The sequence below is a fragment of the Aptenodytes patagonicus genome, chromosome 6, assembly GCF_965638725.1.
Source record: "Aptenodytes patagonicus chromosome 6, bAptPat1.pri.cur, whole genome shotgun sequence".
Classification (NCBI taxonomy): Eukaryota; Metazoa; Chordata; class Aves; order Sphenisciformes; family Spheniscidae; genus Aptenodytes; species Aptenodytes patagonicus.
Genome location: NC_134954.1, coordinates 6,752,447 through 6,779,849, shown reverse-complemented (window position 1 = coordinate 6,779,849; position 27,403 = coordinate 6,752,447). Strand labels below are relative to the sequence as shown.

Below are 27,403 nucleotides of genomic sequence, written 5' to 3'. Positions count from 1 at the left end.
ATGCCGCCCGCCGCCCCGCGGCCGCCGCTGCCGCTGCTGCTGCCGCTGCTGCTGCTGGCGGCGGCGCGCCCCGCGGCCCCGCCGCACAGGTACCGCGCGTCCCTCCGCGCCCGCGCAGCGCCGCGCACGGCTGCGCCCCCGCCCCTGCCCCCCCCCTCCCTCCGCAGGAGCGGTGTCCACCGCTCCTCCGTGGGGTGCGCGGACGCCTCCGCCGCCCCCGGGCAGCACCCGCGGGTGTTTTATTGCCCGTTGCTGCATCAAGGGAGGGCACGGACAGGGGCTTTCTCCACGGAGACAGGCCACTGCGAGAGCAGCCCCAGATAACACAGCGTGTAACATAACGTAACGATGTGATACGATGTCCCAGTATCTAAAGCCCAGCAGGGCGTTCGCTCACCCGCGTGTCCTCGGCGGTAACGCTGCGGTCCTGCGCGGGGGGGGGGGGGGGGGGGGTGTCTCGGGGCCCCTCGGGTGTCCCCGGGGGCAGCGCGGCCCCGGGGCGGCCGGAGCAGGGAGCGGGCACTTGACCTGTTTAGCCCTGAGCGTCCTCACACCGGCAGAATCGGGACGTAGGACTCGTCGCCAGGCCGGCGCAGCAGGACTTGGGCGCATGGTGGACGGTGTTCCTGCGGTACAGAAAACTTCCAAAGCGACTTACTTGATTAAAATACCTAAATTCAAAGCATTTCAGGGTGGAATAGAAAGGAATTAGAAGCTATTTTTATTACTGTGCTATTTTAACTACTCATATATACTATAAAAAGTCAGAACTAACGACTTTTTAATAATTATTTTTTCATTATAATGGCCATTTGCAATGATGTATCACACCACCACACCTTCCATCTCATGAATTAAAAAAGGAGGGAAGGATAAGAGTCTGTGTAAACCCAGAATTAAGGTCCAAGTTGTTAATTTTCTCTACACCTACGTTTGCGTGTTAAATTGCACGTTCTATGTCAATAGAGAAATTATGTAAGTAATGAAACATATGTTTAAAGTTAGCAATGTTTTTAAGTATTTAAGCTGTGTTTTTAAGTATAAGACAGTCCGTGACTCTTTACTATTATACAAAGAATAAATGAAATATATTTAAAAAATTAAGCACTATTTTTCCTATTATTCTCAGGCCTACCTTTACATGTGGAGGAGTTGTATCTGGAGAGTCAGGGTTTATTGGGAGTGAAGGATTTCCTGGAGTCTACCCTCCAAACAGCAAATGTACTTGGAAAATCACAGTAAGAATTTTTAATATCACAAAATCAGTGCTGAAGACAATGAAGAGCTATTTGTTGTTAATGCAGTGTTTTATATGGGATAACATATGTGCAATAACAAACTCAGTAACTCAGAGCAGCTCAACTATCTGGGGCTTTTTAGGGTTGCTGTAATATGATAGTTAAGTGGCTGAAATAGAACTGACCTTGCCTAATGTCAGAAGCAAATTTTCATTGACTTCCATAGATACACCTCTAATTGTTTTAAATTAACCCACTTGAAAGCAAACGTCTACCCTTCCAGTCACTGCAGAAAGCAATAGCTGGTTAGATCAAATGGATTGAAGTAAAGCTTTGAGGTGCAGATAATGAGACGCAAAATTCGTTGGCAAGAAGACATAGAAAAAGTTTCAAACGAAAACAAAAAATTCAGGCAGGTTTGCTTGTGGTGTGCTAATAACAGTGTTCTGCCAGCCAGGACATCTGGAGTATGTCATACAGCAAGCTGACGAAGCAATAGGAAAGTGTTGTTACATTTATAAGCGACCATGCGAAAGCATGTGGTATGACTGATATTTTGATGCTGAAATGAGACTGTAGGGCAGAGGCATCGTATTCGTGGACAGCAAATGCCATTAAATGACTAGGACTAAACACTCCGGTGCTGGATGTGTCCTTATCCACAAACTCAGAGAAAGGGATTTGAATGAATGATTATTCCGATTTCCTCACATCTGCACGAATTAAGCCTTCCAAAATCGCCCACCAAATTTCCTCCCCATTTTTTAGGCACAGTTCACTAAGAACTCCTGTGACATTCAGGCCTAGGATATGGGCTTTGCAGAAAAAAAGAAGTATAAGAAAGCATAAAAAAATAAATTAGTCTGCGTGTTGACGGGATCACTAAAGACAACTTCAGTTCAAAGACTGCGTTACAGGCTAGGTGTTGGCAGTAGAATAGGATGTCACAGGATAATTGTCTCCTGCTACTGTAGAGATGCTGACGCAAAGCAGGAGACATTGATCTGTTTACAGTGTTTGGTTAAAACAACTCCCGTACCAAACAAGTGATGTAATTTTAATAATTTTATCTGAAGGATACCAGTGAAGCTGCAACAGTTGCTTTCTGCACCTTTATGTTGCATTATTATTAGGGCCAAGTTAGAGGTTACCTTTAATCTGTGACTGACTTTATCCAGAAGACTATGACGTGAAATACAGTGTATGCTCATAAATAAACTTGCTTCCTGCTGTCGAGGGGCTGCGATTACAGCAATTAGCGTGGCCCACCTTACAATCTGAAGAGCAGATGCAAATTGCATTTGGAATCATACACACATGGCTTAAATAAAAGGGAAAAAACCTCCAAAGTTAGTTTACCAATATAACTCAGTATGAGATCTTCAAAAGTTCAAACTTGAATCCAGAGGGAAATAATAATTTTTATTATAACAGCATAAAGTTTTTACCAGTAAAAAATTCAGATTACAAATGCAGGCAGCACTGAAGAAGCATTTACTGAAGCATCCTATGGATCTGCCCTTCATCATATATCGGGGGTAGAGGGAGAAGAGAACAACTGATTGTATTTAAAAAGTCCATACAGAGTGGTTTCATTGCAGACTTAATGTGGCTATTGCCAACAAGATGCGAGCTTCCAGATTAGCCTGGACATTGTGAGAGGCGTTACCACAAAGCTGTAGCAGAGATGTGTCTGCACTCGGGCTTTACTGACCACGGGAGGAGCTTGGTGGCTTCTGGCATTTCATGATCGTCCTGACTCCCACTTTTCTGCTGTGCTGCCGTTTACTCCTGCTCTTCGTCTGCTGCATACCTATTCTCTGTAGCTCGCGCAAAGCCAGAGAAGGGCTGCACGACTGTAGTAGTCCCGGCTTTCTTGTGCCCCTACCTCATTTAACCCCTATTAGACAATACTGTTCACTAAGCCAAGCTGCTTTTTTTTTCCCCATCAACTGTGTAGAACGCCCTGTCTTTTGGATACGCAGGAAGGATGTAGGGAAGGCGAGGACTATAAAACTTGCAAGACTAAGCCTGCACCCTCTTTAAGAAGAGGATGATTTACCAAACTGAGGGAAAGTGTTACACTCAAGGGTCTGGTTAGCCTGAATTTAAACAGCCGAATCCTTTCACCAGATACTGCTGGGGTTCAGAATAGCTTGCAATAGCACCCAAGTAAGAAAGCCAGTTACACGGCCGTGAAGAAATACGCTGTCGTTACTGTTAGGCTTCCTCATTTAGCATCTGATCTTAGAAGGTAACTAAGACTTTTTGCCTGTCCGTTTTAGCCAAGGGCTGTGAACACCTTCCTGAAAACACTCTGTCTAATGCAGGATCTGACAAGTCTGCAAAGACCCACTTTGCGTCTGGGTCACAAGAAGCACGAAGCTGTTGTTTTCTCAACTACAGGATCTCATCGTCTATAGAAGAAATCCACAGAGAGGCAGAGTGACAGCTAATTAAGTCTTTAGAAGAAAATAGGTTTAGAAAACGTTATGGGTAATACAGATAAAGCAATGTAGCATTCAGGTATCAGCTGAAATCTTTCCAACTGGTTTGCTAAAGCTAGAAGAGTCTCTCTAACTCAATTATGGTTCTGTTATTTCAAGAGACTGGGACTTTTTCAGCTGGCTAAAGAAAATAGCTTCTCTATTCTAAGAGCTCTAAGAAGTGTTCAGCACATGCTTGTGGTTATATTACAACCTTGGCAGACTACCCAGCAGCTTTTAGCTGGCTTTGCTGAGAAGTCATTTGTACAGCTATTTCCTTTCCTATAGTAATGTATATAGCTTTATCTAAAATATGTCATATACATTTACTTTTAATACTCTGTAATCCTTCTTGGCCATCACCTCACATAAATGTGTCACAAAGTCCAAGAATCTGGACTGCTGTATTGTGTTTTTCTGGCAGACTGTGTAGTTCCCATAAAACTCTAACAACTTCATGTGCAACAATAATTCTGAAGACTGTCAGAGTTATGTAAGGTTATATTTTTATAGGTTCAGGAGCTGTGTTCCAGCAGGTTTGCTGACAATAAGCAAGGTTTGAAAAATTTACTTATCAGGGGAGTTGGGAATCTGCCCTGGGGGAGTGAAATATTTTAAATCATTTTCTCTACGTTTTAAGCATTCATTTTCCCATATCATTGTGAAACTGCCCTTCCAGTAGAGAACAGATCTTCACGCATGGTTGTATTGCCAGAAAAGAAATAGCTGAACAGAATCTAGTGCCTTTGTCAGGGAGAGCAGCTAATACGATTTTTTTTTAAAAATTGTTCCTTTGTGGCTGGAGAGGATGGAACTAGGGAACAAGCGGCTAGGCAGGAACTGTGGTTCTTCCCAGGATGTAACTCCAAATAACTTTCACATTCATTCTCAGTAGAGAGAAATAATATGTTTGGCTTGCAGGTAGCTGATGTATTTTTCAAGTCTACCTAGGAGTGCTATGGCAAAACATACAATCAGCATTTGGTATTAAACATACACAAAAATATATTAAACCCATATACATATAGGTTTAAAAATTAGGCAGAATATTTTCTCAGGAAGTTGGCATTTAAGGGTTTTTCCCCACCAAAAGATTATTTTCAAAGCAAATAATCTAAACCAAGTAATTTTGAAAAGTATGACAGTTTGGGAATCCTCCCCAGAACTGAGAGAGGCACAATGATGAAGAGGGCTTTGTGTTCAGTCAGAACAACAACAGAAAAACAGCTTAACTACTTTTAATGTAAGTGAACTTTGATTAACATTATATGAAACACCTGCAATGAATGACAACAAAAAAAATCTAGGGACCTTATTTTGTGGTGGGTTGTATATATGAAATAATCATGCCCTTCTGAAGAGGTTAATAATCTGCACGGATGATTTTAGGGAATTCTGCTCTAGAAAAACTCCCCCTAAAAATTCAGGGAATGCTATTTTCCTTTAGCCTTCAATAGGAGTAAGGCATCCTTCACATGAGTTTAGCGTCATAATTTCTGATCCTAAAGAAGTTCATAGAGTTAAAATAGGAAGGGAAGCACAGGGCAAGTATGGGTCAGTCACCCTCAGTGTGACAAGGAGAGGCAGAAGCTGAAGTGCCTCTGTCATTGAAAGATACCAGCTGGATGGATAAAACAGAAAAATAAGGCACACCCTGCAGGGGAAGCATCACATATTCTTCCTTTGACTCCTCCCTCTTTTTTTCTTAAGAGCTGCAATTCCTTCCAATTCTTCCTCTGAGGTATCCCATCATCTTACTGCATCAGGCTCGGATGTGGCTCAAAGTAAACAATACTGAGTCATGCTGGCCTTTACTTTCTCCCCTGTGTTTCTCATGGAGCAATATTTTAAAGGTCCTAGGATAAACATTGGCAGATTTTAGCACACTAGTTTTCAACATTCGAAAAAGGGGAATGGTAGAAATGAAAGAAAAGTCTTGTTTTGCAAAGGCACCTGTATTTAGGGTGGGATTCCTTGGGAGTAGCTGCAAACTGGAGCGGCTGCTGCCAGAATGTGGAACCACCATCCTCCGCACTCTTGAGTGTCACCTGGTCAGACCACAAACTTTTCATTGATTTAACATGCTGGAACAAATTTGTTACTTTTGTGAATAATGACAAATATTATTTTAATAAGCAATGACATTATTTTATAAAGTAATGGCAGTAAGTAGTGACTGTGATTAAGGGCCCCAGTTCACACATTTCTGTAAATGACTTAATCTCCCCAAATTCAGCTAAATGTGAGCAAGGATTATTCTGACAACTAAAATCTAGAGTAGGCTCCTTGTTAAACATTCACGACCATGTGGCTGAGTTTTTCCTACACATTTTCTTACAACTTGTCATGAAACAAAACTTAGAAACTCAGTACATCTATGGGGAACAGTCTTGACCAAGATCAAGTAGACTGAACTAAGAGAAGCTAGAGAGATTAAAAACTATAATGAAATATAATTAGATAACATAATGTAGTCTAGTATAACGTAGTCAGCGGTGGAGAGAGGAGAAAGAAGCATACAACACTGCACAGAATTACTTATACCATGAAACAGAAAACCCAAGACTTGAGTGATGGTTGTCTGGCAGTTCAGAGTTTGGCTGCTTTGCCAGCGTCCTCTCCCTCTTGAGCGCGGGTCAGTCCCACGTCCTGGTTCCCCACACCCCACTTGGGGCAGCAAGAGGGAGCGGGAAACCCGGGGGGTAGGACTGAGTGCCTTGAGGCTGATGTGAGCAGAGCAACGCTGGTTCCATGTGCTCGTGGAACAAAGCTGTCAGTGAGCACCCGTCAGCATGACTGAGGGATAACCACTTGGCTAAATCTGAATGCATTTCTACAAGGACAGCAAAAAGACCTTTTCTTACCCCAGAACCAGCCACCTCTCACATTTCAACTTCCTTCTTCAAACTCTGGGAGGGAGTCGGTGTCTTCAAAGCAGCAATTCAAGCTGAGAAAGTAGGGAAAAATCTCATAAGCACTGACAAAACTATTTAATACAATAGAGCAACTTCTGCTTAACTTTCAGGAACAGTGGAAGGAAAAGGGGAAACTTCTTAAAGATGGATAAGTTGTATCAAAGCTGCAAGACACTGGAGTGGAAAATGTTGGACAATCTTAACTGTAGGCATAACAGCTCAGTCCGTTTTAAAACATGATAACCTTTAAAGGTCACCTCATTTGGATCCTGTTGTACCAGTTGTACAAACTTATGAATAATGAGTGTTCCACCCCAAAAGAGCATATGTTATTTTACATACATACTTCTGGAAAAAAGGCTGCTTAAATTTAACTGCCTAAATCTGACTTTATCTGACTAACTTTACAGCCAACATTTTTGAACCGATTTGTCTGGTCACATAGAGTTTGTAGTATAACCATAAATAACATTCAGATCTTCTGACAGGAATACCAAATTCCTTTTACCTCTTCTTCTGTTAAAATGACCATGTCTTAATGCTTCTTAGTGATTCAGACCAGAAGACAAGTGAATGCAATAATCAGAGATTTAGTTATGAGAGCAGTGATTCAAGGAGTCATATTGCTTTCACAGAACATCTAACAATATGACCATGTGTCTGTATTGGCCTTACGCTGACTAAACATACTTGTGGGTTATTTTCTGGTACCAGCTATAGGGCTTGCTCACTTCAGTAGTGTGAGTTCTAAACCTAACATCTGGCTTTAAAGTTTTCTAAAACATAGTCATTATGCTTTGGAATTTCTGGGTAAGATTAGATGAGTTTTGTGGTTTTGATGTAGTAGTAGTAGTAGTGATGTACGTCAGCACAGGGGAACTGAATGCATTTTTGAGAGAACTTTGAACTTAAAGGAAAATACTCTGAAACCAGCAACAGGAACTGCAGTGGGCTGGTCAGCCAGTGCGTACGTGGGCCCCGGGCAGTTGGAAACGGCTCGTGCAAAAGTCTATCCTGCTGCAGGATCAGTATCAGCACTGGACATAAAAGCAGCCGCATGAATGAGTAACCTTAACATATCTACAACACATTTTTCACTACATCTAGAGCTGCTGCCTGTATTAGTATCTTCTGTGGGTTAAGTGGTCACTTCCATCTATAGCACTTCCATCTATACCTGACAAGGCATTTTTAACTGTTGAAACTCACAACATTGAAACACTGTTTGACAGTTTCATATAGGAACAGTTTAGTTGTAGTTTATCTCAAACTGGTGGTTTAAAATGAGTCACTGTTAAGGAAGGGAAAAATTAATGAACTCAAATAAAGTGGCTTAAATATGGACTTAACTGCAGATATATTGTGTGTTATATATTTGAAGCAGAAAATAATAGCAGTGTCTCAGTAAAATAGAACGGCTGCAAGTATTTTAATAGGTAACCACTCTACTGGGCTGTGAATTGAACGCAGATAATTACATTTTGCCTGTCTAGGGTCCCTCTATACTTTAAAATACTGTTTCCCTTCTTCCTGTCCTGTTACGTAGCATTGAGTGCTTTGTTAGAATAGTTTTCACTTCTCAGTATGCTGCTTATTCTCTTAAAAGCTTGCAACTCTATCCCAGGAAATGTTCTCCTCCTTGTAAACTATTATGCTCTCTTAATTTCATCCTTCTCAGTACTCTTGCCTCTTTCACAATGTCCACAGATGCAGACGTGTAAAAAGATTTGCCCTGTCATGTTTCCTCAGACGTTTCAGAAAACAAAACTCTTTTCTGTATTGAGGACACCCACTAATGGTTCTTTTGAACTCTCTGTTTATAGTTTTACATATTCTTTCCAAATAGAATTCTTTCACTGCAGCCTTCAAGCTAAATGTACCCACTCCGATAACTAAATATTAGGGTTGCACAGCATTAGCCATAAAGTTTCCAATTTTATTTATAAATGTAAATCGTGTGTCAGTAAATTAAAAAACCCTTCAAACTATGAAACTTTATGACACAAATCAGCAAGATAAGAGAGGCCATTTCATTTGCTCAAAATTGTAAATTGCTTGTTCCATATTTTTTTTTAAACCATATTAATCTCATCCTCCTCACCTTACTTGGTGACAGGGAGCTGCATGGCTGATTGCATACTTTCAGCAGAAAATAAGAGAAACATGCCAAGCTGAACTGGGCGGTGATGGTATATAATCAGCTATATGAGCCTTGCTTGATGATACTGTGGATCAGGAAGAAGATAATGGCAACAGAGATGGCCAGAGCTTTCTTCTTATGATTGGTCCAGTATGATTTTAAAAACCACTCTGCCTGGAGTATAGTTGACAAAAAGTGCTTAACTGGCGAGAAGTGAAGAATATGAAAATACTCATGCAAATAGTGGGATCAGATAGATATGTGGTGTCAGTCACACTTCAAGATACGTATCTCCCCTCCCTCCCTCCCTCTCTCGCTGCAGGTCCCAGAAGGAAAAGTGGTGGTTCTTTCTTTTAGATATTTAGACCTGGAAAGTGACAACTTGTGCCGATATGATTTTGTGGATATATACAACGGCCATGCCAATGGACAACGCATCGGCAGGTTCTGTGGTACTGTGAAACCAGGTGCCCTTGTATCCAACAGCAATAAAATGTTGGTGCAGATGACTTCAGATGCTAATACTGCTGGAAGTGGATTCATTGCGAAGTTTTCTGCAGCAGAACCACATGAAAGAGGTAATTAACAGTTACGTATGTGCTGAAGACAAATATAACTGTACAACTCTATGGAGAGCCACATTAGTGCTTAAAGAGATGTGATGCCAGAGATTGTGCTGTTCAACTTATTCATTAATTATCTTCCTTAGCAAATAGCAATGTATAACTGTTTAGCCATCATAGTTAATCAAAGTAGTAAAGAGGAGGGCTAAGTATTGTAAGAGTTGTGGAAGAACTGCATCTAGTAGCAATATGGTAATGGCTAGTCAATAAAATGGCAGATGAAATTCAATGTAGGTAATTGTTGCAAATAAGGGGAAAACACCCTAACTTTCTGTACAGTACAGGCTCTGAATTGACTATTACCGCTTAGGAATGAGATCTTAGGTTTAAAATAGATAATTTATGAAAACAATAGTTGAGCATCAATCCAGTGCTCAATAAGTATCAAAAAAGAAACAGAAACTTAACAATTTTTTGAAAAGGGAATAAAGACCAAACAATAACAACAAAAAATTATGCCACTATAAATCCATAATGCATCTTGAACACTGTGTGCCATTCTGATGTTCCCATCTCAGAACGGGATATAATAAAACTATCAGAAGCAATCAGAGACAACAAGTATGATAGAGTTAAGGAACATCTTCTACACAAAGACCAGCTGCACAGCATGGACCTTTTCATGCTGGAAAAGAGAAGGTGAAGGGGAGTGTAGGAGAGGGCTGTAAAGTCATGACGGTACGGAGGCAGTGAACGGGGACCACAGTCGCTGTCTCTTCTAATACAAAAAACAGATGAGCGAGTGGCTGCAAGGGAAGAGAGAGGGCGATTTTTCTCAGTGAGCTGTAAAGTGGTGGAGTCCTGTGCCAGGGGACATTGTGGATTGTCAATTTCTACACTGGTTTAAAAACAATTAGAAAAACAGGCGAAAGAAAAATTTGTTAGGGATTATTAAACATAAAGGCATTGCCTTGTGCTTGGGAAGGCCACGAACTGCGAGAGGCTGGGAGGTTACAGGGAGGTGGTATCGCCCTGCTGAGTGACTCTTTTTCAAGGCCTTTGCTATTAGCATGATACCAAACTAGACGGGTTGTTGGGCAGACGCAGTGCAGGTGATGAGTTATTTATTAGTCTTTCCCATTGGATCCCTGTGTTGATAACTTCTCAGAAGATATATTAAATGACTCTGACGCGATAGAGTTAATTTAATAAAGAAGGTTCATAATCATATTATAAATAAGGATTACATACCCGATGTAGCTTTGTAATTTGGGACTGGGAGGAGGAGATACGGATGAAAAAAAACCCGCTCCGCCATGGGCTCTCCACAGGCCGTAGTTCCTTCGGGAATGCCCGTCAGCCCCGGCACAGCTCACCCATGGGCCACGGGGATGCCTGCTTCAGCACCTGCGGCTCCTCTTTCTCCTCCGTCCCTGGTGTTCGCAGGAATGCTGCTCACTCTTTTTTTTACCCCCCTCTTCCTCCACGTCTGGCGTTTTCTGCCCTTTATTAACTACGTTTTCCCGGAGGTGCCACCAGCTGAGCTGACGGGCTCAGCCGTGTCCTGTGGTAGGGCCGTGGCAGAGGCGGCCGGAACCGGCTGGAACCGGCCGTGTCTCCCTCAGAGAGGCCCCTGCAGTAAAACAAGCGCATTACGTGGCTTACCTGCATCGCTGCTGCACTCTGGTCAGCATGGTGTGCTGTACTTGCAGGGGATCAGTACTGTGGGGGACGACTGGAGAAGCCGTCGGGGTCCTTCCAAACGCCCAACTGGCCGGAGCGAGATTACCCAGCGGGAGTCACCTGCTCCTGGCACATCGTCGCCCCGAAGAACCAGGTAAGGCGCTGCCATCGCCCCGCCGGCATGGCACGGCTTCCGTGGCCTGCAAGGACTAACACCTCATCAACAGCCTGCTCGCACAACGCGCTGCCTGCGTTGCACTGCAAGAATAAAAATGCTGTCTGGCTGAAATCTGAAGTTCAGTACGTGCAAGGAGTGCAGGCACACCCACGCTCCAGCGACGCCCGCCTTCCTTTCATGTATTACCTGGCTCACTCCAGTAACTCCTGTGCTTTCTCAACATCGTATGTCCTCTTCTGTGCATTGATACATTCCCCTAAATTAAACTTTTTAAGGCATCTCTGACTGGTGAGGCTTTTAAAACAGATTTTTTTGGAAGATGATTTTGTTAATTAACAAAACCATGCAAATTAGGTTAGGGCAGGCGATCATCTCAGGACCAAACATGATGATGACCAATGCTAGGTTTAAGTCTAACAACATTTGTAGCATTTTCAGTGTTGCTGCAGTTTGTTATTAAGGTACCCAGGCAGAGCTGATTGAATTTATTAAACGCAGAAATTATTTTATTCTGCTTACAGTACAGGGAGTATATTCAGATGTGTCCTGCACAGGGGTTTTCAATGTACATTTCATAAAGTTTGTTTTATTTCATAATTTGAAGGCTCCACCTCATAACACGCTTGCTTAATTAGCCAGATGCCATCAGAGCATATGTTACCACTTCATTAAGACCTGAAGAGATGTGACGGCAGACCAAGAGGGCTCATTTGCCGCCATTTGCCAGCATGGCAAACACAAGCGTGTTCCCTACGCTGTAGGGCTAATCTCAATCCTAGCTTCACATTTTCTGGTTGTTGCCGAGCCATCTGCACTGTACCTTAGCAGGAATTCTACAACGATTGAATGTTTTGGTCGTCCAAGCATGTTTGGTAGGTTGCTTTTCTTAACCACGTCCAGCTTTTTAAATTCCTCTACATGTAAAGACAACTTTCCTCTTAATCTTCTCCTCATGACCATAATCCTCCAAATAAAAAAAGCTGCCCCAGATAAATATATTCTTCAGATCTTTCATACTTTTCCATTTACCAAGATATTTTCTCCCTTGAGCTGAAGCGGTATGTCAGCTTAGTCTTTCCTGTACTCCTCTTTAATCCACATTCCTTGCTTGCTAGATACAGGTCATTTAACAATCCTATAGATAGGCAGTGATTTTTAAAACCTTATCTGTAAACTGCAGATTACTTTGGTTCTTTCCAAATATCTCTAGGTAAGCCTAAAAACTTTTCCTAAGCTTGTAGAGAAGATTTAAGAAAGGCTATGTAAGCATAAAAATAAGGGCATTATATCCTGTGCCTTTTGAAGATCCTGTTCCATAAATCTACAAGTTTCCAAATACGTATTTTTCATGTACTGCAATAGTGGCTGTTTGCATGCAAACGAGGCAGAATTTTGACAGTGACAAAAGCCATTTTTGAGGAAGTAGTGAATAAGCGTCTCTCTCCAAGTGCAGACGAAAAGCTGTTCACTCTTCCATTTGCCAAAGTTTAGGTGCTGTTGTCTGTACTTCCTTTTCACAAGCATATGAGCAATAAAACAAGGCACTCTTTTGCTTCTAATACAAACCAGTCATTACTTCATTTATTACAGAAGATGGAGGAGCTTCTCATGATGGTGAAGAGCTTCTATCACAAAATACTTCTTTTAGTGCAAAGCACACTTATGAACAATAGTAAAGTAGATATTATGGCCTGCTGTTTTGCCCGCATATGGAAAAATTTAGCATTTCTACTCCCCGTTGCATTACTTCTTTCTATACCATCTTTTTTGATCACAAGCGTATTATTCAGATGGGTACTTCCATTTAAAGTGCATTTTTTCATCGTGATGACAAGGTTTTTGAAACAAGCCTGTCCCTCATCTCTGAAACCAAGTGCCCCTAGGTTACTCGTAGTTTATGGGAAACAAAATGATGCCTTACACAGTGGAATAGTGCAAAAGCATATCCAGGCAAAACTAAGACATCAGGTGATAACAGGCTATCATTACTATCAATGTAGAACAAGATCATTTTTACTATGTCAGTAAATCAAATAAAGTGTATGCAATGTACAAATTACTCATTTTTCTTCGTACAATCTTAAAAGATTTAATGTCATCTTTGTTTGAGACAAACCTTTAAAGAGAAATCCTGCATAGCTACGATCAACACAATTCAGTGCTGTCATTCAAGCTTCATTTGTGCTATTTATGGGAAGGTGATTTAAATACTGTTGTGCTTCATGTAAAGAAGCAACCTAAATGCATATATTACCTCTGTTTCAATCGCGCAGTTAATGTTGTGTTTTCTTCCTTGCTACACACAACTGACAGCATCATACTGCAGGACTTCGTTTCAGAGTAGCAAATTCCATTTCTGTTTTCTTGTCCATTGTTTTTCTTTCTTAAGTAGAAAAGTCCATAAATACAAGTCATATTGGAGATAATAGCATCAGTACTGGAAGTACCAGAGTTATACTAGTTCTCACTTATGACTTGTAAAGCCCGAATGTTTATGGAAATCGTGTATGGAAACACAATTCCTTTAACTACTTACTTTCTCTTGGTTTTAGTCTTATTATTTACTAATTTTATTTCTACCAATATTTTTGTTTCTGACCTTTTTATTTCTGCATCAAGTAAACCCAGCATTGGCAACCACAGTGGTTCAAACCCTGCTCTTTAAGTCAGTGAAATGGCTCTTACCAACTTTGCCCTTGCTTTTTCTTTAGCGTATCTTGAATGATGCAATGACACTAAAAGCCCCTTTTCTGTGGTTTAGATTTGTTACAGTTATTTTAAAAGCAACGTAACACCTAACACCTACTATCCTGTTTTCATTCACTCATAAAAATAACTTTATCAGAAATTACTTGCATATATTTGACAACAAAATGTTTTATAGAATATTAGAGTCATACGTTGAACTATTTGTTGGAGAGAAGTCACGTGGATTAAAATACTTTTCTCCACAATTAAGTGGATTAAGGACTTCTCCTTTATGGAAAGAAAAATCAATTAGTACTTAATATGAAAAGGTCACTTACTATAAGAAGCACTAATAAATTCTGCATATCAAAACCTTAATGAGTTATTTACACTTTCCCTGCAGCTAATAGAGTTAAAGTTTGAGAAGTTTGATGTGGAGAGAGACAACTACTGCAGATATGACTATGTCGCAGTGTTTAATGGTGGGGAAATCGATGATGCTAAAAGAATCGGGAAGTACTGCGGAGACAGTCCACCAGCGTAAGTAACTTTCTTGAATTATGAACTTCACTACCACTATGTGTCATTTTGCCAACAGTTCTGTACTAGGCTTCTGAAAGATTTTTATTCTTTTTTAAATTAAATATGACATTTTCTACCTCCAATTGAACTTCTAGGAGTTGCTTAGTATCTTGTCTCTCCTTAGGTTTTCCCTTTTCTCTCTCCCTCCATGACTAGCCCTGGCTCCAACCTGTGTTCTGTCCTGTCCTGTCCCTCAAGCCTCATTAGAGCGCTGTCTAATAACACCAATACTAACGCTAATGCTATTGATATTGGTATGATACCAATACTAATGGTAGCTGAACACTAACATCACTTAACATGTATGTTTTAATTATAGATACTGAAGTACAAGGATCCAGCTGAACTCTCTAGCCCCTTGGCTCCTTACTCACTTTATCTGACTCATTTCCCCCTCAGCCACTTCCCTTCTGCTGGCTCCCTGGCTGCTCCTTGCATCGCTGCTTACCACCTCTTCCGTCTGTGCCAAGGCACGTTCTCTCATGGCACAGACTGCTTTCCTGAGCGTGCTGGGTAGCACAGCAGGCTTTCACCAGCTTTGCTATCAACTTGCTGCCCCCAAATCCCCTCAACAACCCCCCCTGCAACCCACAACTCACCTATCCCCCAAAAAACAACCCATCCTCCCAAGCCTCCCGCCCCCAACTATATAATCAGCTCTAGCAATAGTGGATCATAATTATTCCCCCAAAAAGTGTAAAGTTTTTTGGGTGAGGCTAGTAATTTTTAGCTCTCCTTTCCCATTGTTCCTCTTCAATCAAGCTTCTTAAAGCTGAGTAGCTTTAGAAGATGAAGAGGATGCATTTTGTTTCAAGAAATCCAAGCTATTAAAAAAAAATAAAAAATACATGGAGGTGTGTGACTAGACTTACATCTCAGAAGTGGCAGCTAGTTTTATTCCCAAGGGCAATTGATTGTGGTACAGGGGGAGGAGGTGCATGCCTCAGTCTTTCTAGGCATAGCTTGCTAGGCTGAGATTTACTGTGAGGGTTTTTTGTGTTTTTTGTTTGGCTGAGTTTTTTAAGGTTATGCAGTATACCCTCAGGAGACGAGAGGGGAGGCAGACATTCTGTAGGACTATTTCTTCTCCATGCAGCAGCTATGCAATAGCATGACAGTGCTAGAAATAGAGTAAGCTTAGGCCTACAGAAATTTATTAGAAATTCAGCAAGAATTTAATTAAGGGTAGGGCTGCACCTGAAATATATTAACTTCAGTTTCCTTCAGCCACCTTAGGCTTTTGGTCTTGAGTTACACTTTTCTTTTTTCTTTCTTTTTTTTTTTTCCCTTCCAATTTGAAACTTTCTATGTAAAGACACTTCTTTTCAGGCTTACATTAATTTCTTTTCAGGCCCCCTTCTTGTAGTAAGGTTAAAAAAACTGCTCTATAAAAAGATACTGATAACAGAGAATCTTATGGGTAAGATTGTTCTTGAAGTGCTACATAATTCAGGTCACTAAAATGATGCAAGAGGCTAAATTCTAGCTGTAGTTACATACATAAGCACTTCCTTGTTTTCAGGAAAAACTTCACTAGCAAAAGTAAACTATCTTTCCATATTGCCTCCCGCCCGAAGGCTGTGAGACGGCAGGAGATTCTGCAAGGCAGAGTTAGTATTGAGTCCTCAAGGCAGGGAGGTGGGTTAGAAATCTTGGACATTCACTTCCACCTCTTTGCCAAATGACATTCAGAATTTTTCCATTTTTGCCTCACGTATGTATTCATAGCAAAGTGACTTCATACTTTATAGCTTAGAGCTTTACCTGGAAACTAAGATGAATTGTTGCCTCGCAGTGCTGTGGCACTTGGAGTGACTGCAGATGGACTGAATGGGTCTCCAAATGGGTGACAGTTTTCTCTGACCTGAATGTTGTGAGCATCTGTACGTATTAGATAACAAATCACCACCATCTGAAGTAAACACACCTTCCCAAAAGGAATTCTATTGCAAACACTCCTCTTTCTTTAGACAGAATAAAGAAAGCAACCAGTAGATGACAGACGTTAGTTACATTACTTAATACTTTATGACCAGGTAGACAGGTATTCCATTGATGAGCATAGCATGAGAACCTCCTTGCGACTTTGCAGATCCATCCCTTACAACTCAACTGTTACTGCAGAACAGTAAGTTATTTACCTTGAAGCTACTGTAAAAAACCCCAAAAGCTAACAGAATCTCATATTGGAAACACTTAACTAGTGATGTTCTGTACAAATGCCTTCAGTTCCTGCCATGGATGTTTTGTTGTGTGCAAGTCAGATCCAAAGCACTGGAGCAAATGGACTTGCTTCCTAGTTGAACAGAGTTTAAGCCAGAAGCATGATTAGAGTCTAGTTTGACTCACTCTATACGTAAGTTGTGACATTTCAGACCTTTTCCAACTGAGGTAAGAACCGAACTCCACAAGATCTTGTCCTTCCCTTGGTTCTCAGAAGGCAGCAGTGAACAACACCCCTTACAGATGAGGCTGGTGGCCTCCAGTCCCTGGGACTTAGCTGTCTCTTTCCAGCTAAAATCTAGCCCAGCTGTGCAAGCACATTTTGCACTGTCAGGATCTGGTCTTGGCTGACAGGGCAGTGCAAAAGGAAGAAACGCCAGTTAGTCCCTGAGAGGCAACCAGGAGTAGCTTCCTAAACCACCTCTCAACTGTGGCTCAGCATCTATCCCCACAGCATGTCAAAGCTGTAAATTGGTCTGCCAAACCCTGGTGGGCTTCAAAATATAGACATTTTAGTATGGACTTTGTGCAACAGGCAAATAAGGGCAGAATACTGGGCTCAGACCCAGACCGCATAGCTTAGAGATGAGATTTCCTGTTGCAGAATGTTAGAAGTGTCCTGAAAGCCAATTTTAGGATAGCATTGCTTCCTCACCAGAGATCCAATATAGAGCTTGAACACTTTCCCTTGCAGAGTTGTATATAGGCAGCTTCTATATCCAGTGAAAGGGGGAAAGTATGGCTCTTGGGGATTTTCCACTAGCCCTGCAGAATTCTCACCATAATTTATCAGCTGGGTTCAGAAAAACAGTAAGGACAAGACCAGTGTTGTAAAAGAACCAGAAATCATGGTGTGTAAACTGAATTGTGAAGCAAGCCTGCTATAAAGAGTATTAGTTGCATGTCTGACACAGTAATCATGCAAAGTGGAACTCATTTACCAGCAGATACAGATAATGTAACGTGGCATCTGTAACAGAAATACATCAGAAGTATGAGTAAAGTGGATACCTTCAGCTCATTTGGTGGTTGCAGAGGTGAATTCAGATCCAACTGCAGACCAGCAAGCATACAGTGTAACCACATACCTGAATCCTAAATACAATTACTATGACACATAAATGAATGGTATACATAATAATCACAATTTATTAGGAGAAGTAATTACTCAAAAAAACCTCTGCCTCTCAGACAAAAAGCCTTTTTTAAAAAGACGGGCTACACAGACTAGGTCAGATTTTTCAGATTTGGTGTTGTAGTCCTGGTGTTCAGGACACAGAACGAAGCTCTCAGGCAGCTGATAATCGGTGCCCTCGTACGTCCACAGCCTGTGTCAATACTGCAGCAAGAAAAGCGTAACCTGTGCAACTACCCCGGCATCTGTAAATCTACAGAATTCCAGATAACCAGGCACTTACTTTTGGTTATGTCAGACGCGGCCATCAGAGTAAACTGATGTCTGAAACACCTGCCAAAAAACTGGGACATGATCACAAGTTTTTACTTCAAAGGCCTGATCAAGTGTTTTGAAGAACTCCTGCTCGTGAACTCTGTCAGACTTGCTGGGAAGAAACAACACAGTCATTTTAGTAAAACTGCATCTTAAAACCACTTTCTATTCCCCTCTCTCCTCACCAAGATTCTTTTGCCCCTGTATTTATTTTTCTTCCTCTTTCCAAAAACTGTGGTTTTGCTTGAAAAATTTGTGTTACTAATTATTAATGAATATTGAGACAAGGTCTGTGGAAAGCTCAAAGGAATGAGAGACGTGCTGCTTTGGCTAGACTTGCATTCCATACAATTTTCTCTAATAGTAATCTTGAATGAAGTCTCATCGCACTACATCCACATCCAGAGGCAGTTAGCGTCACAGAAGGTACTATGCAGTTTATGAGCTGAAAACTAATACACTGAACAGTGCTTGCTTATGACATTTCAAATCCTAAGAAAATAACTCCATTAGCTGTTCAAGGCCGTGGTAATGAATATCCAATCATTGACAAAAACTGAGCCCAGAGAAATAACAACCCACAACATTTTATTTTTAGTGTTTTTGTCAAAGAATTACAGAATCCAACATTGAATTCATTTTCTTAAGGCCTTCCAAATGCGTAATATGTTTTTCATTAAACAAAACCAAATAAATAAAAAACCCATTTACTTACCTCCACTATAAACTGAGGATTTCTTCAATATATTTTCCCACTGTGTTAATCTAGCCCCTTCCATTCCGAGTGAAGTCTGCAATGAAGTCACACAGAAGAATTTAAAGATACTCATATTGACATAACCTTCAGGAATCAGAGGTTTAGATGATTCATCAGAATGAATTTCACACTCATAACACCAGTGTCTGACTTGCCAGCAAAGAAACATGTATTTCAATATTAGTCTGGGGGCAGATGCTGCATTCAGACCAGTAATTAAAGTGAAGCGCGCTCTCTCTTTTTTTGTAAGAAGAATGCTATTAATGCTTTTTGTCATTGCATTCAAAACAATGGAAATATTTTGTTTTTCTATTTCAGGCCTATTCTGTCTGAGAGAAATGAGTTGCTCATTCAGTTTTTGTCTGATTTAAGCTTAACAGCTGATGGCTTTATTGCCCATTATAAATTTAGACCAAAAAAGTTACCCACAACTACAGTTCCGCCTACTACCACAACAGTCCCTGCTACCTCAAGTAAGTTTTACTGGCTTTATTTTATTTCTTAGAAAAATAAATCATTCCAGGACAAGGAGAGGGTTACGGAAAAATGTCATAGAAAGTATATTAAAAATTACAGGTTTATGGTTTGTTAGTATTTCAAATATTGAAAGAATGAATTAAAATTAATATACTCAAGGGAGTATCTTCATATACTCAAGGGAGAATTTACTTAAGATTATTAAAAGGAAATCTATCCAGGCGGGAGTTCAGTGTAACAGTAACTTGCTCCAGCTGAGAGAATTTTCCTGTCTCTTCTCAATTTTTGACAGTTAACTAGCAAAGTCCATAGAAGAATGGATGAACAAAGTTCTTTTGTATAAGAAGTTCTAAATATTTTAGGAAATAGTTTTATGTAAAAGAACTCTTTCTTCTATACAAGTTAACATGTAAAAATCTAACCATATTTTTCTTCATATAGTTACTAAGATCAAACAAAATTGGTATGGAAGCCACCTGAGCCCTCTTCAGATTCTGTCAACATCCTGTCAACATGACACTCTCCTAGAATTATTTTTATTTTAAAAAAATCAGGGATGGGAACTTAAAGAAATGTGTCACACTAAAAATAAGTTTCCTTTTATATTTAAGACTAGACAGCATATATGAAAGATCAGAGGAGGATTTCTCTGAAGGCATTGCCAAAACTACCTCATTACTGAGATATTGAAGGGATAAATTCTTATAATTTCTATAACCTGAACATGAGAGATTTAAGATACAGTTATAGCAGAAAACCGAATTATTTATGATGTTTTTGCAACACATAACCTGATTTGTACTTAAAACGCATCAAAAGTCAGGACAGCAACAGCCTGTCAGCAGGAAACCAACAAGCTGTGGTGCTTAAATACTGATAATGAAAGGTATTTAAAATAGATGAAAATAAACATTATAAAAATGAAATCGTAATGACCTGTAAATCATTCTGATGTGACTGCTACTCTAATAATAAATAATTCAGCTCTTCTTCACTATAAAGCACTTCTTAACGAAGTTGTTAGTTCAAACACTTGGTCTCAACTAATCCAGGCTGTCGGATATCTCACACTGCATTTGTGTTCAGGGTCTTGCCATTGAGTTTTGCTCTGTGAGCTGTTTGTGTGTGCACGTGCAAAAGAGGTGTACTTTACTAATTAATTCCAAATCAATTTTTATGACAACATCAGTGTCAGAAAATAAAAACAATGCAATATCATCTGAGAGAGGACAACAGAGGGAAGGCGTTCAAAAGGACTTGTTAGGCAGACAGATGTAAGTCCTTTCAATGTCTGATCAATTATGCATGGTGTAGGCATTTCTGATCTTAAAAACGAACCAAAGCACACCAAACCTCTACAGTTCAGTTAAATTTCTGATCAATCGTTTGCATTCCGAAGTGTCTAGTTCAAATAGACTTAGCTTATTGTCTTGCAAATCAGACCTGTTCACACTTGCACAGAACTTCAGGCATTAATAAAATATTTAACTTCAGTAGGTGCTTTCAAGAATTACCTCAGTCTCTACCTTACATAAAAATATTAGTACCTGAAGAAATAAGTAAATGCTATACAATACATTAATAAAAGTAATGAAGATTAATCCAATACATATGGTTAAGTAATTGATTTTCTTGTTTCATTGGATCAAGTAATGCATTTGCCTGTCAATATGGCTACCTGTAAAATGGTAGGCGACTAAACTTTTAATTCAGTTCTTCTCCAATTTTGCATTGGAGAATTTTGCTAAAATACCTTACTCGTCTGTACAAAAAATAGGCAGCCTCTACTGACAAATCATAGCAAAGCTAGTCACCAACCAAAATTTACTAAACTCAGAAGTAAAGCTTGAAGTGTTAGCACCCCACCCCACCCCCCCGAGAGGACCAAACAAGAGTATTTTGTAATGCATAATCCCAGTTTTAAATTTAGAAAAATCAGAGCACCTCAATAAATTTTTGGCAGCTACCATACTGGCATGCCCCTGTGACTCATCTACCTGCTACATTTCTTGTCTTCCTGCTACGGACACTGAATTGCAAGACTCAAGGAACATTAAATTCTTAGTTTTTGTGGTGCTGCATGTAGCATTGAGATAGGAGGTACTTGCTTGACCTAGCAACTGATGCGGTGCGACGGGAAAACTAATTAAATGGCATGGCACCTTGCCAAGCGCTAACTGTAATTTGAAATAATAATTTGAAAAATTATCATTTAGTTTAAAGTTCTAGGAGCTGAATATAGTGTATTATTTCTACATTGTATTCTACACAGAAGTCACTTTACAAAAAGCAACTCGGCATATAATTAAAAATAGAAACACACAGTGGTATGAAAGAACTCTGCAGACACATCCAGGCAGCGGAAGCGATGGCAGTAGGAGTTTCACTCCCGTGACCGTGTAGATCTGAGGCTACGTCCTGTAGAACATGAGTAGATACGCTTCCATAGACATAGTAACTCGCTCTTCAGAACACTTTTCCTTGTGGGAGGCATTTAATTTTCTAAAGAGTCACACTGCATACCAATCATGTGAAGACTGAAAAAAAAAAAACCCAAAACCAAACAAACAACCCCAAATCAATGAGAAATAAGGGGTCAAATTTTTAAACTTTGGATTTGAAAGGCAAAATAGTGAGTATGCAGATCTTCTAACAGTCATGGGCATAACATTGAAGACAAAGTAGTTTTAATGCCATTCAGCTGAATCTCAGAAACTTGGAAAATTATAAAAAGAATCAATTCATTCAATTAAAAGAGAAGTACAAGTATAAATTACTGATTGGAAAATTAGTCAGAAATTCTTTTTCAGAAAGTATAGGCTGAATAAAACTTCTGTGAAATGCTCTATTCTAAAGAAAGTAAAAAAATGCAAAGATATTCTTCATAACTAATTTACTTTTTCTTGGAAATTAGTGTTACGTAGGGGCTTGGGTTTTTTTAATCTGTCTTAGATCTGTGTTTCCAATAACTATGATGTCATTGACCAATTCCAAACAAATTTGAAAAGGACATAAAAGCCTTAAAAATACTTCATCCCGACACGTTACGTAGAAAGGGTTAGCTGAGTAAAGCACAGAGGCTATTAACATCCACCCAAGGAGGAAAAAAAATACAAAGTGTATTCACTTGTTTATAAACAAAGCATTCCATTTCAGAAAGGAAATGTCAACCCCTAATATTAAATAGGTACTTCAAACGTTACGTTGTCTTTCAAAATGTCATCAGTAAAAATTATACAGTACTACATGTCATGAAGCTATGTGAAAAATTTAGAAAAAAAAAAAAAGAGTCAGGAATTTGAGCTCTGCTCTCTTCCTCCACAGTACGGTAATTTCAGATAAAAGGCCACCCCCTCTCTCTGAGTGTTACTGTAATATCACGTTAGGATACTTTAAGTGTACTACTAGGGCTGCATGGCAACACTAAATAAGTTACATATTTAAGATCACACTGCAATCAAATGTAAATTTTTGGTAACATCCCATTCTGTGAGGTCATTAGAACAGGGACGTAGCTGAGACACACATGAGATGATGATGATTGGAGGTGATGGCAGAGGAAAGGAATATTATTGTGGTGTTCATCCCTCGCAATACCAGATCTAGTTAATGTATACACCAGCATTATTCATCTTTCTTCTTCTTTTATTAAACATACTGCTTTGCATTGGTATCAGATACCTCAATTCAGTTTCAATTTACTTTTTGCTCTTCAAAAAGTTGCGAAACCTACAGTTGCCCTGTGCCAGCAAAAGTGTAAGAGGAGCGGGACTCTGGAAAGCAATTATTGTTCAAGCAACTTCGGTAAGGAAGCAAAATTTGTTTCTTTTTAATTATTCACTTGGCACTGTGTTTTTAGACCCATAGGAATTTTACCAGATGTAGTTCTGAGTTATCATTAATATATAGGCTATATTTTTACACCATCTTATGTGTCTATCTGACATTAGTATCTGTGTTTTCACTCAATACATTCTTGGAGATATTCCGAAATAGGCGCTGCACATATATCTCAAACAAACGTACTTTCTCAATCTGAAAAGCAAATGACAATGTATGACAACCTCCTAGAGGAAAGTATTGATTCAGTTACTGTATTGTCATCTCATTTGTGTGTAACCAGCCAATACACATTTTATGCTGTACCTGCTGACTATTCCACAATTCCGTTTATAGACTTCCAAAATATTTTTAAAAGAAGTTAGAAGGCATGGAAGCTTACAAGCACTGCCCTCTGTACACAGACACAAACCACTCAGGAAAAACGATGTCTGCTGTATATTTGGATGGCATTGTCACTGCTGATTTATTCAGTTATGTCGCAAGAGTATTTTCCCATATTAATACTGGAAGCTTCTTTTAATCCCCTATAACATGCCTAAAAATTTGATGGGACAACTTCCCCCCCCTCCCCCCAACCACTTTTTGTTTGTTTTAATCCCTCTCTCTAACTTTATAGCTAATCCCATGAGATTTGAGGAAATCTGCTGTTTCAGGAAAGTGGGGGCAGCTTTGCATCATTTTGCTAGAAAAACAGTTGAGGGCTGTGGCTGTACCCTACAGCAGAATGGAGTCACTGCAGCACGACCCTCTACCGCTCTTGACCACCAGCCTGTTTTAATTTGCAAACAGCATAGGCTGGCCCAAAACCAAAAGAAGCAGGTAGGGGAAAAAAACCTTACTGACCGTGCCTCAGCTCTCGCCGTTGACGGTAAATAACACTGTGTAAAACTTGTTCTTTTTCCTCTAGCATCAGGGTAATAAATCACATTCACTCTCACCTTTTGTCAAATACTTGACATTTTTCAGTCTTTTCCATGGCATGAGTAAGAGTAAAAATATTTTGTATGCACTGTGAATGCAAATGTATCCTAAGGTAAGAACAGAAGGTGTGCTGTTTGTAGAGTATGATTTATTCCAAGTTTATTTGCTGGCTTTATGAATTTAGAAAATAAGAGCTATTTCTCTTTCATCATGCATTTCATTTTTATTGTTTCTAGACATATAACTCCAATACCCAGCATTTTAACATCCACAGTTCTCTTTCGATTGGACTTGAACGTTCCCATTTAATTAGAAGGTCTGGATTAAAGGAAGATAATGCACAAATTTACAAACGCCTAACCCAAAATGTGGATTATGCAGATTTGTAAAATAAATCTGGCTGCACATACTTGATAACTGAAGGTCTAATTGATCTTAGGATAGAATAGCTTATTTACAAAAGGTGATCTGAGAAGAAAAAAAATTGCTAGTACCACTTACCATTCCCTTTTGATAAATAAAGATGGCCTACAGATTAATTTAGTCACCCAAGGAAAAAAATGGTATCTTTATTTTCATACTGAGAGGTCTTTGGGAGATATGATGGTCTAATCTGTAGTCTAAATTTCACTGAAATCGGCACATTTTTATCAGTATCAAGCCTCGCGCAGATCAAAATTAGCTCTTAGGGCATTAACTATTCCCTGCTGCTCATTTGAGTGTCAGAGAGCTGGGAATTCAGCTTTTGGCTAGAACGTTTTCAATTCAACTTCTCGACTGTTTTAAAATTAGTCATTAAAAGTAGTATCAAATTGTACCGTATAATTGAAATTATCAAAACCTAGAACTGGGCTTGCAAGAGACTAATACATTCTAAGGACAGTTTTATATTTGGTGCCACCAAAATTTGTCAGTAGTGAGTTATCTCTTACGGGTGATACCCACATTTTTAGTAACTGTTTCCAGTATTGTTTCCTTCCTTATTATGGATTAATATACTTAGTATATGTATACTTATATATGGTATACTTTCCTTCCTTATTATGGACTTACATACCGATACTAATATCAGTTTTTATGATGCCTCAAAATCTGTATCTAAAAAAAATAATAAAAATGTATCAAATGTCTTTTCTTCTAGTAATAACTGGAACTGTAATCACAGCAATAACGCGGGCTGGCAGTCTGCATGCAACAATATCAATCATTAATGTATATAAGGAGGGAAATTTAGCAATTCAACAAGCCGGCAAGAGTATGAGTGCCAAGATTATTGTTGTATGTAAGCAGTGTCCTCCCATCAGAAGAGGTAAGTACACAAAAATAACCGCTTTATGTGTTTATAAAAGACAACAGTTTTGAAAACTGCTATTTGAAATATGACCACAAAAATCAGTAAAATTACACTAATTGTTTCTATAATCAGCAACTAATATTATAACCAATTTAAGATAAAAATAACTAGTTATCCAGGTTTATATTGTATTTTTAAGTTTTACTTACAAAGGATTAGACTCACTTAGATCAAAGGAGTCTGAAAAAAATTTTTTTTTTTTTTAACCCATGTGATATGAAGTAAAATGTGATTTGGTTCTCTCAAACAAAGCTCAGATAGATTTTGTTTTTACATGCATATATTTTGGAGCTAGTTTTCATGCACAGTTATTTAGAAGGGAAAAACAACAGCATGCTAAATCTAGACGAGCAGTATGTCACAGCAAATGACAAAAATTAACATGTTTCCCTGTTGCTTCTCTCCTGTATATGTTTACATCTTTACTGTAGAAATAATGTAGTACTAAGCGCACTCTGTATCTGCAAACAGCCAGTATTTCTATAGCTACCTTAAACAGTATTATACAGAGTAGACCAACCAAGGTAATTTCCAGTTAAATGCGACAAGGGCTACCTCTGTGGTAGAGGTACTGAGAAATACTGAGACTATGTTTCATTGAAGTAACTACGTAAAACATAAAACCCTTTTCAGCTCCAAACCACACACTTGCATTTCTCTTCCTAAATGGCCATGAATTATTTAATAGCCATTACTTGGTATCTAAACTTTTCTGCTCATACCCCTATACCACCACTCCTTCCAGCCTAAGGCCTTGCAAACCCCTGACCCTTCTAAGCCATACAAATACGCAAATCCAACCGATTTCTCCAAAGCCAGGGCTTATCACGCATTAAGCCCACCTTGCTTGCCTGACTGCCTCTCTATGTATCTAGCAAATGTTTATGTCTTTGGGGGAGGAAAAGGGAATGAAAAGACTTAAGTGCATTATCCCTTAAGTGCATTATCCTACAAGCTGAGCAAATGAGAAAATATCCAAAATGAATGAGACACATTCCACTTTGGGCGTTAGTAGCTAAGTTACCCAGTGTTTAGACTACATTTCTAATGTCTTTCAGACTTATTTGACAGCCTACATTTAATGAATATCTCCTATATATTTAATTATGTAGTAGATGGTTAGCTATAGATCTACTTGATTTTTACATAACTGTATGTTTATTGCCTAACAAGCGTGGCAAAGATGGGTAAGGAAGTATATGCTTTAGGTAGGAAGGAAAAAATGTTAGAAGGTATTGGTTAACAGAGCGCGAACGAATAGAAATCACAGATAAAGAACTACACTTACCAAATCACATCCCGGATTTCTGTCTTGTAATATCACGCTCTCCTTTGTAGGTTTAAACTACATCATCATGGGCCAGGAAGAAGAAGACGGTAGAGGCAAAGTCTTTCCCAACAACTTTGTCACGAGTTTTAAGACCAAGAACTCAAAGATCCTAAACGCCTTGAAAAACAAAACATGTTAAAACTAAACTCTGCAGCTGCATTCTATCATCTCTTGAAAAATAATTTTCACTTACTCTAAGTCATGAAAATACAACTGACTGTCAACACTAAGACCATGCTCACCCCTTCTTCCCTCCCATCCACCTAAGCACACCCTGGCACAAAGCGGTATCCATTACGTGTACCTACCAAGATGAGAACAGATCCTCCTAAGTCTTAAAGCTGAAGATTTGCAGCACAGCCATCTGATGTCAAACATACCAAATTCCTATTACTTGGAAGCTGTTAATTTATAATTGTCCGGTTTTTTTAAGGAGTTGTGTATGTAAAATAAGAATTCTAAGTGCAATATTTATAGTAACTCATTTTAACTTAGCTTTTTCTTTAAAGTTGTTTTATTACATGGACTTCTGCATTATTATCTGTGCTCAATAAAATATTTTAAGATAAATCATA

The 27,403-nt window shown here is 39.4% G+C and overlaps 1 protein-coding gene across 1 annotated transcript; it reads left to right on the top strand.

Annotated features, from left to right (window-relative positions):
- PCOLCE2 (procollagen C-endopeptidase enhancer 2) lies at window positions 1-27,403 on the top strand. The gene is made up of 9 exons (XM_076340627.1): window positions 1-89; window positions 1,130-1,238; window positions 9,102-9,357; window positions 11,055-11,179; window positions 14,295-14,431; window positions 19,222-19,376; window positions 23,101-23,184; window positions 25,286-25,453; window positions 26,837-27,403. The coding sequence occupies exons 1-9, from the start codon at window positions 1-3 to the stop codon at window positions 26,965-26,967; spliced, it is 1,254 nt and encodes a 417-aa protein (XP_076196742.1). The 3' UTR covers window positions 26,968-27,403.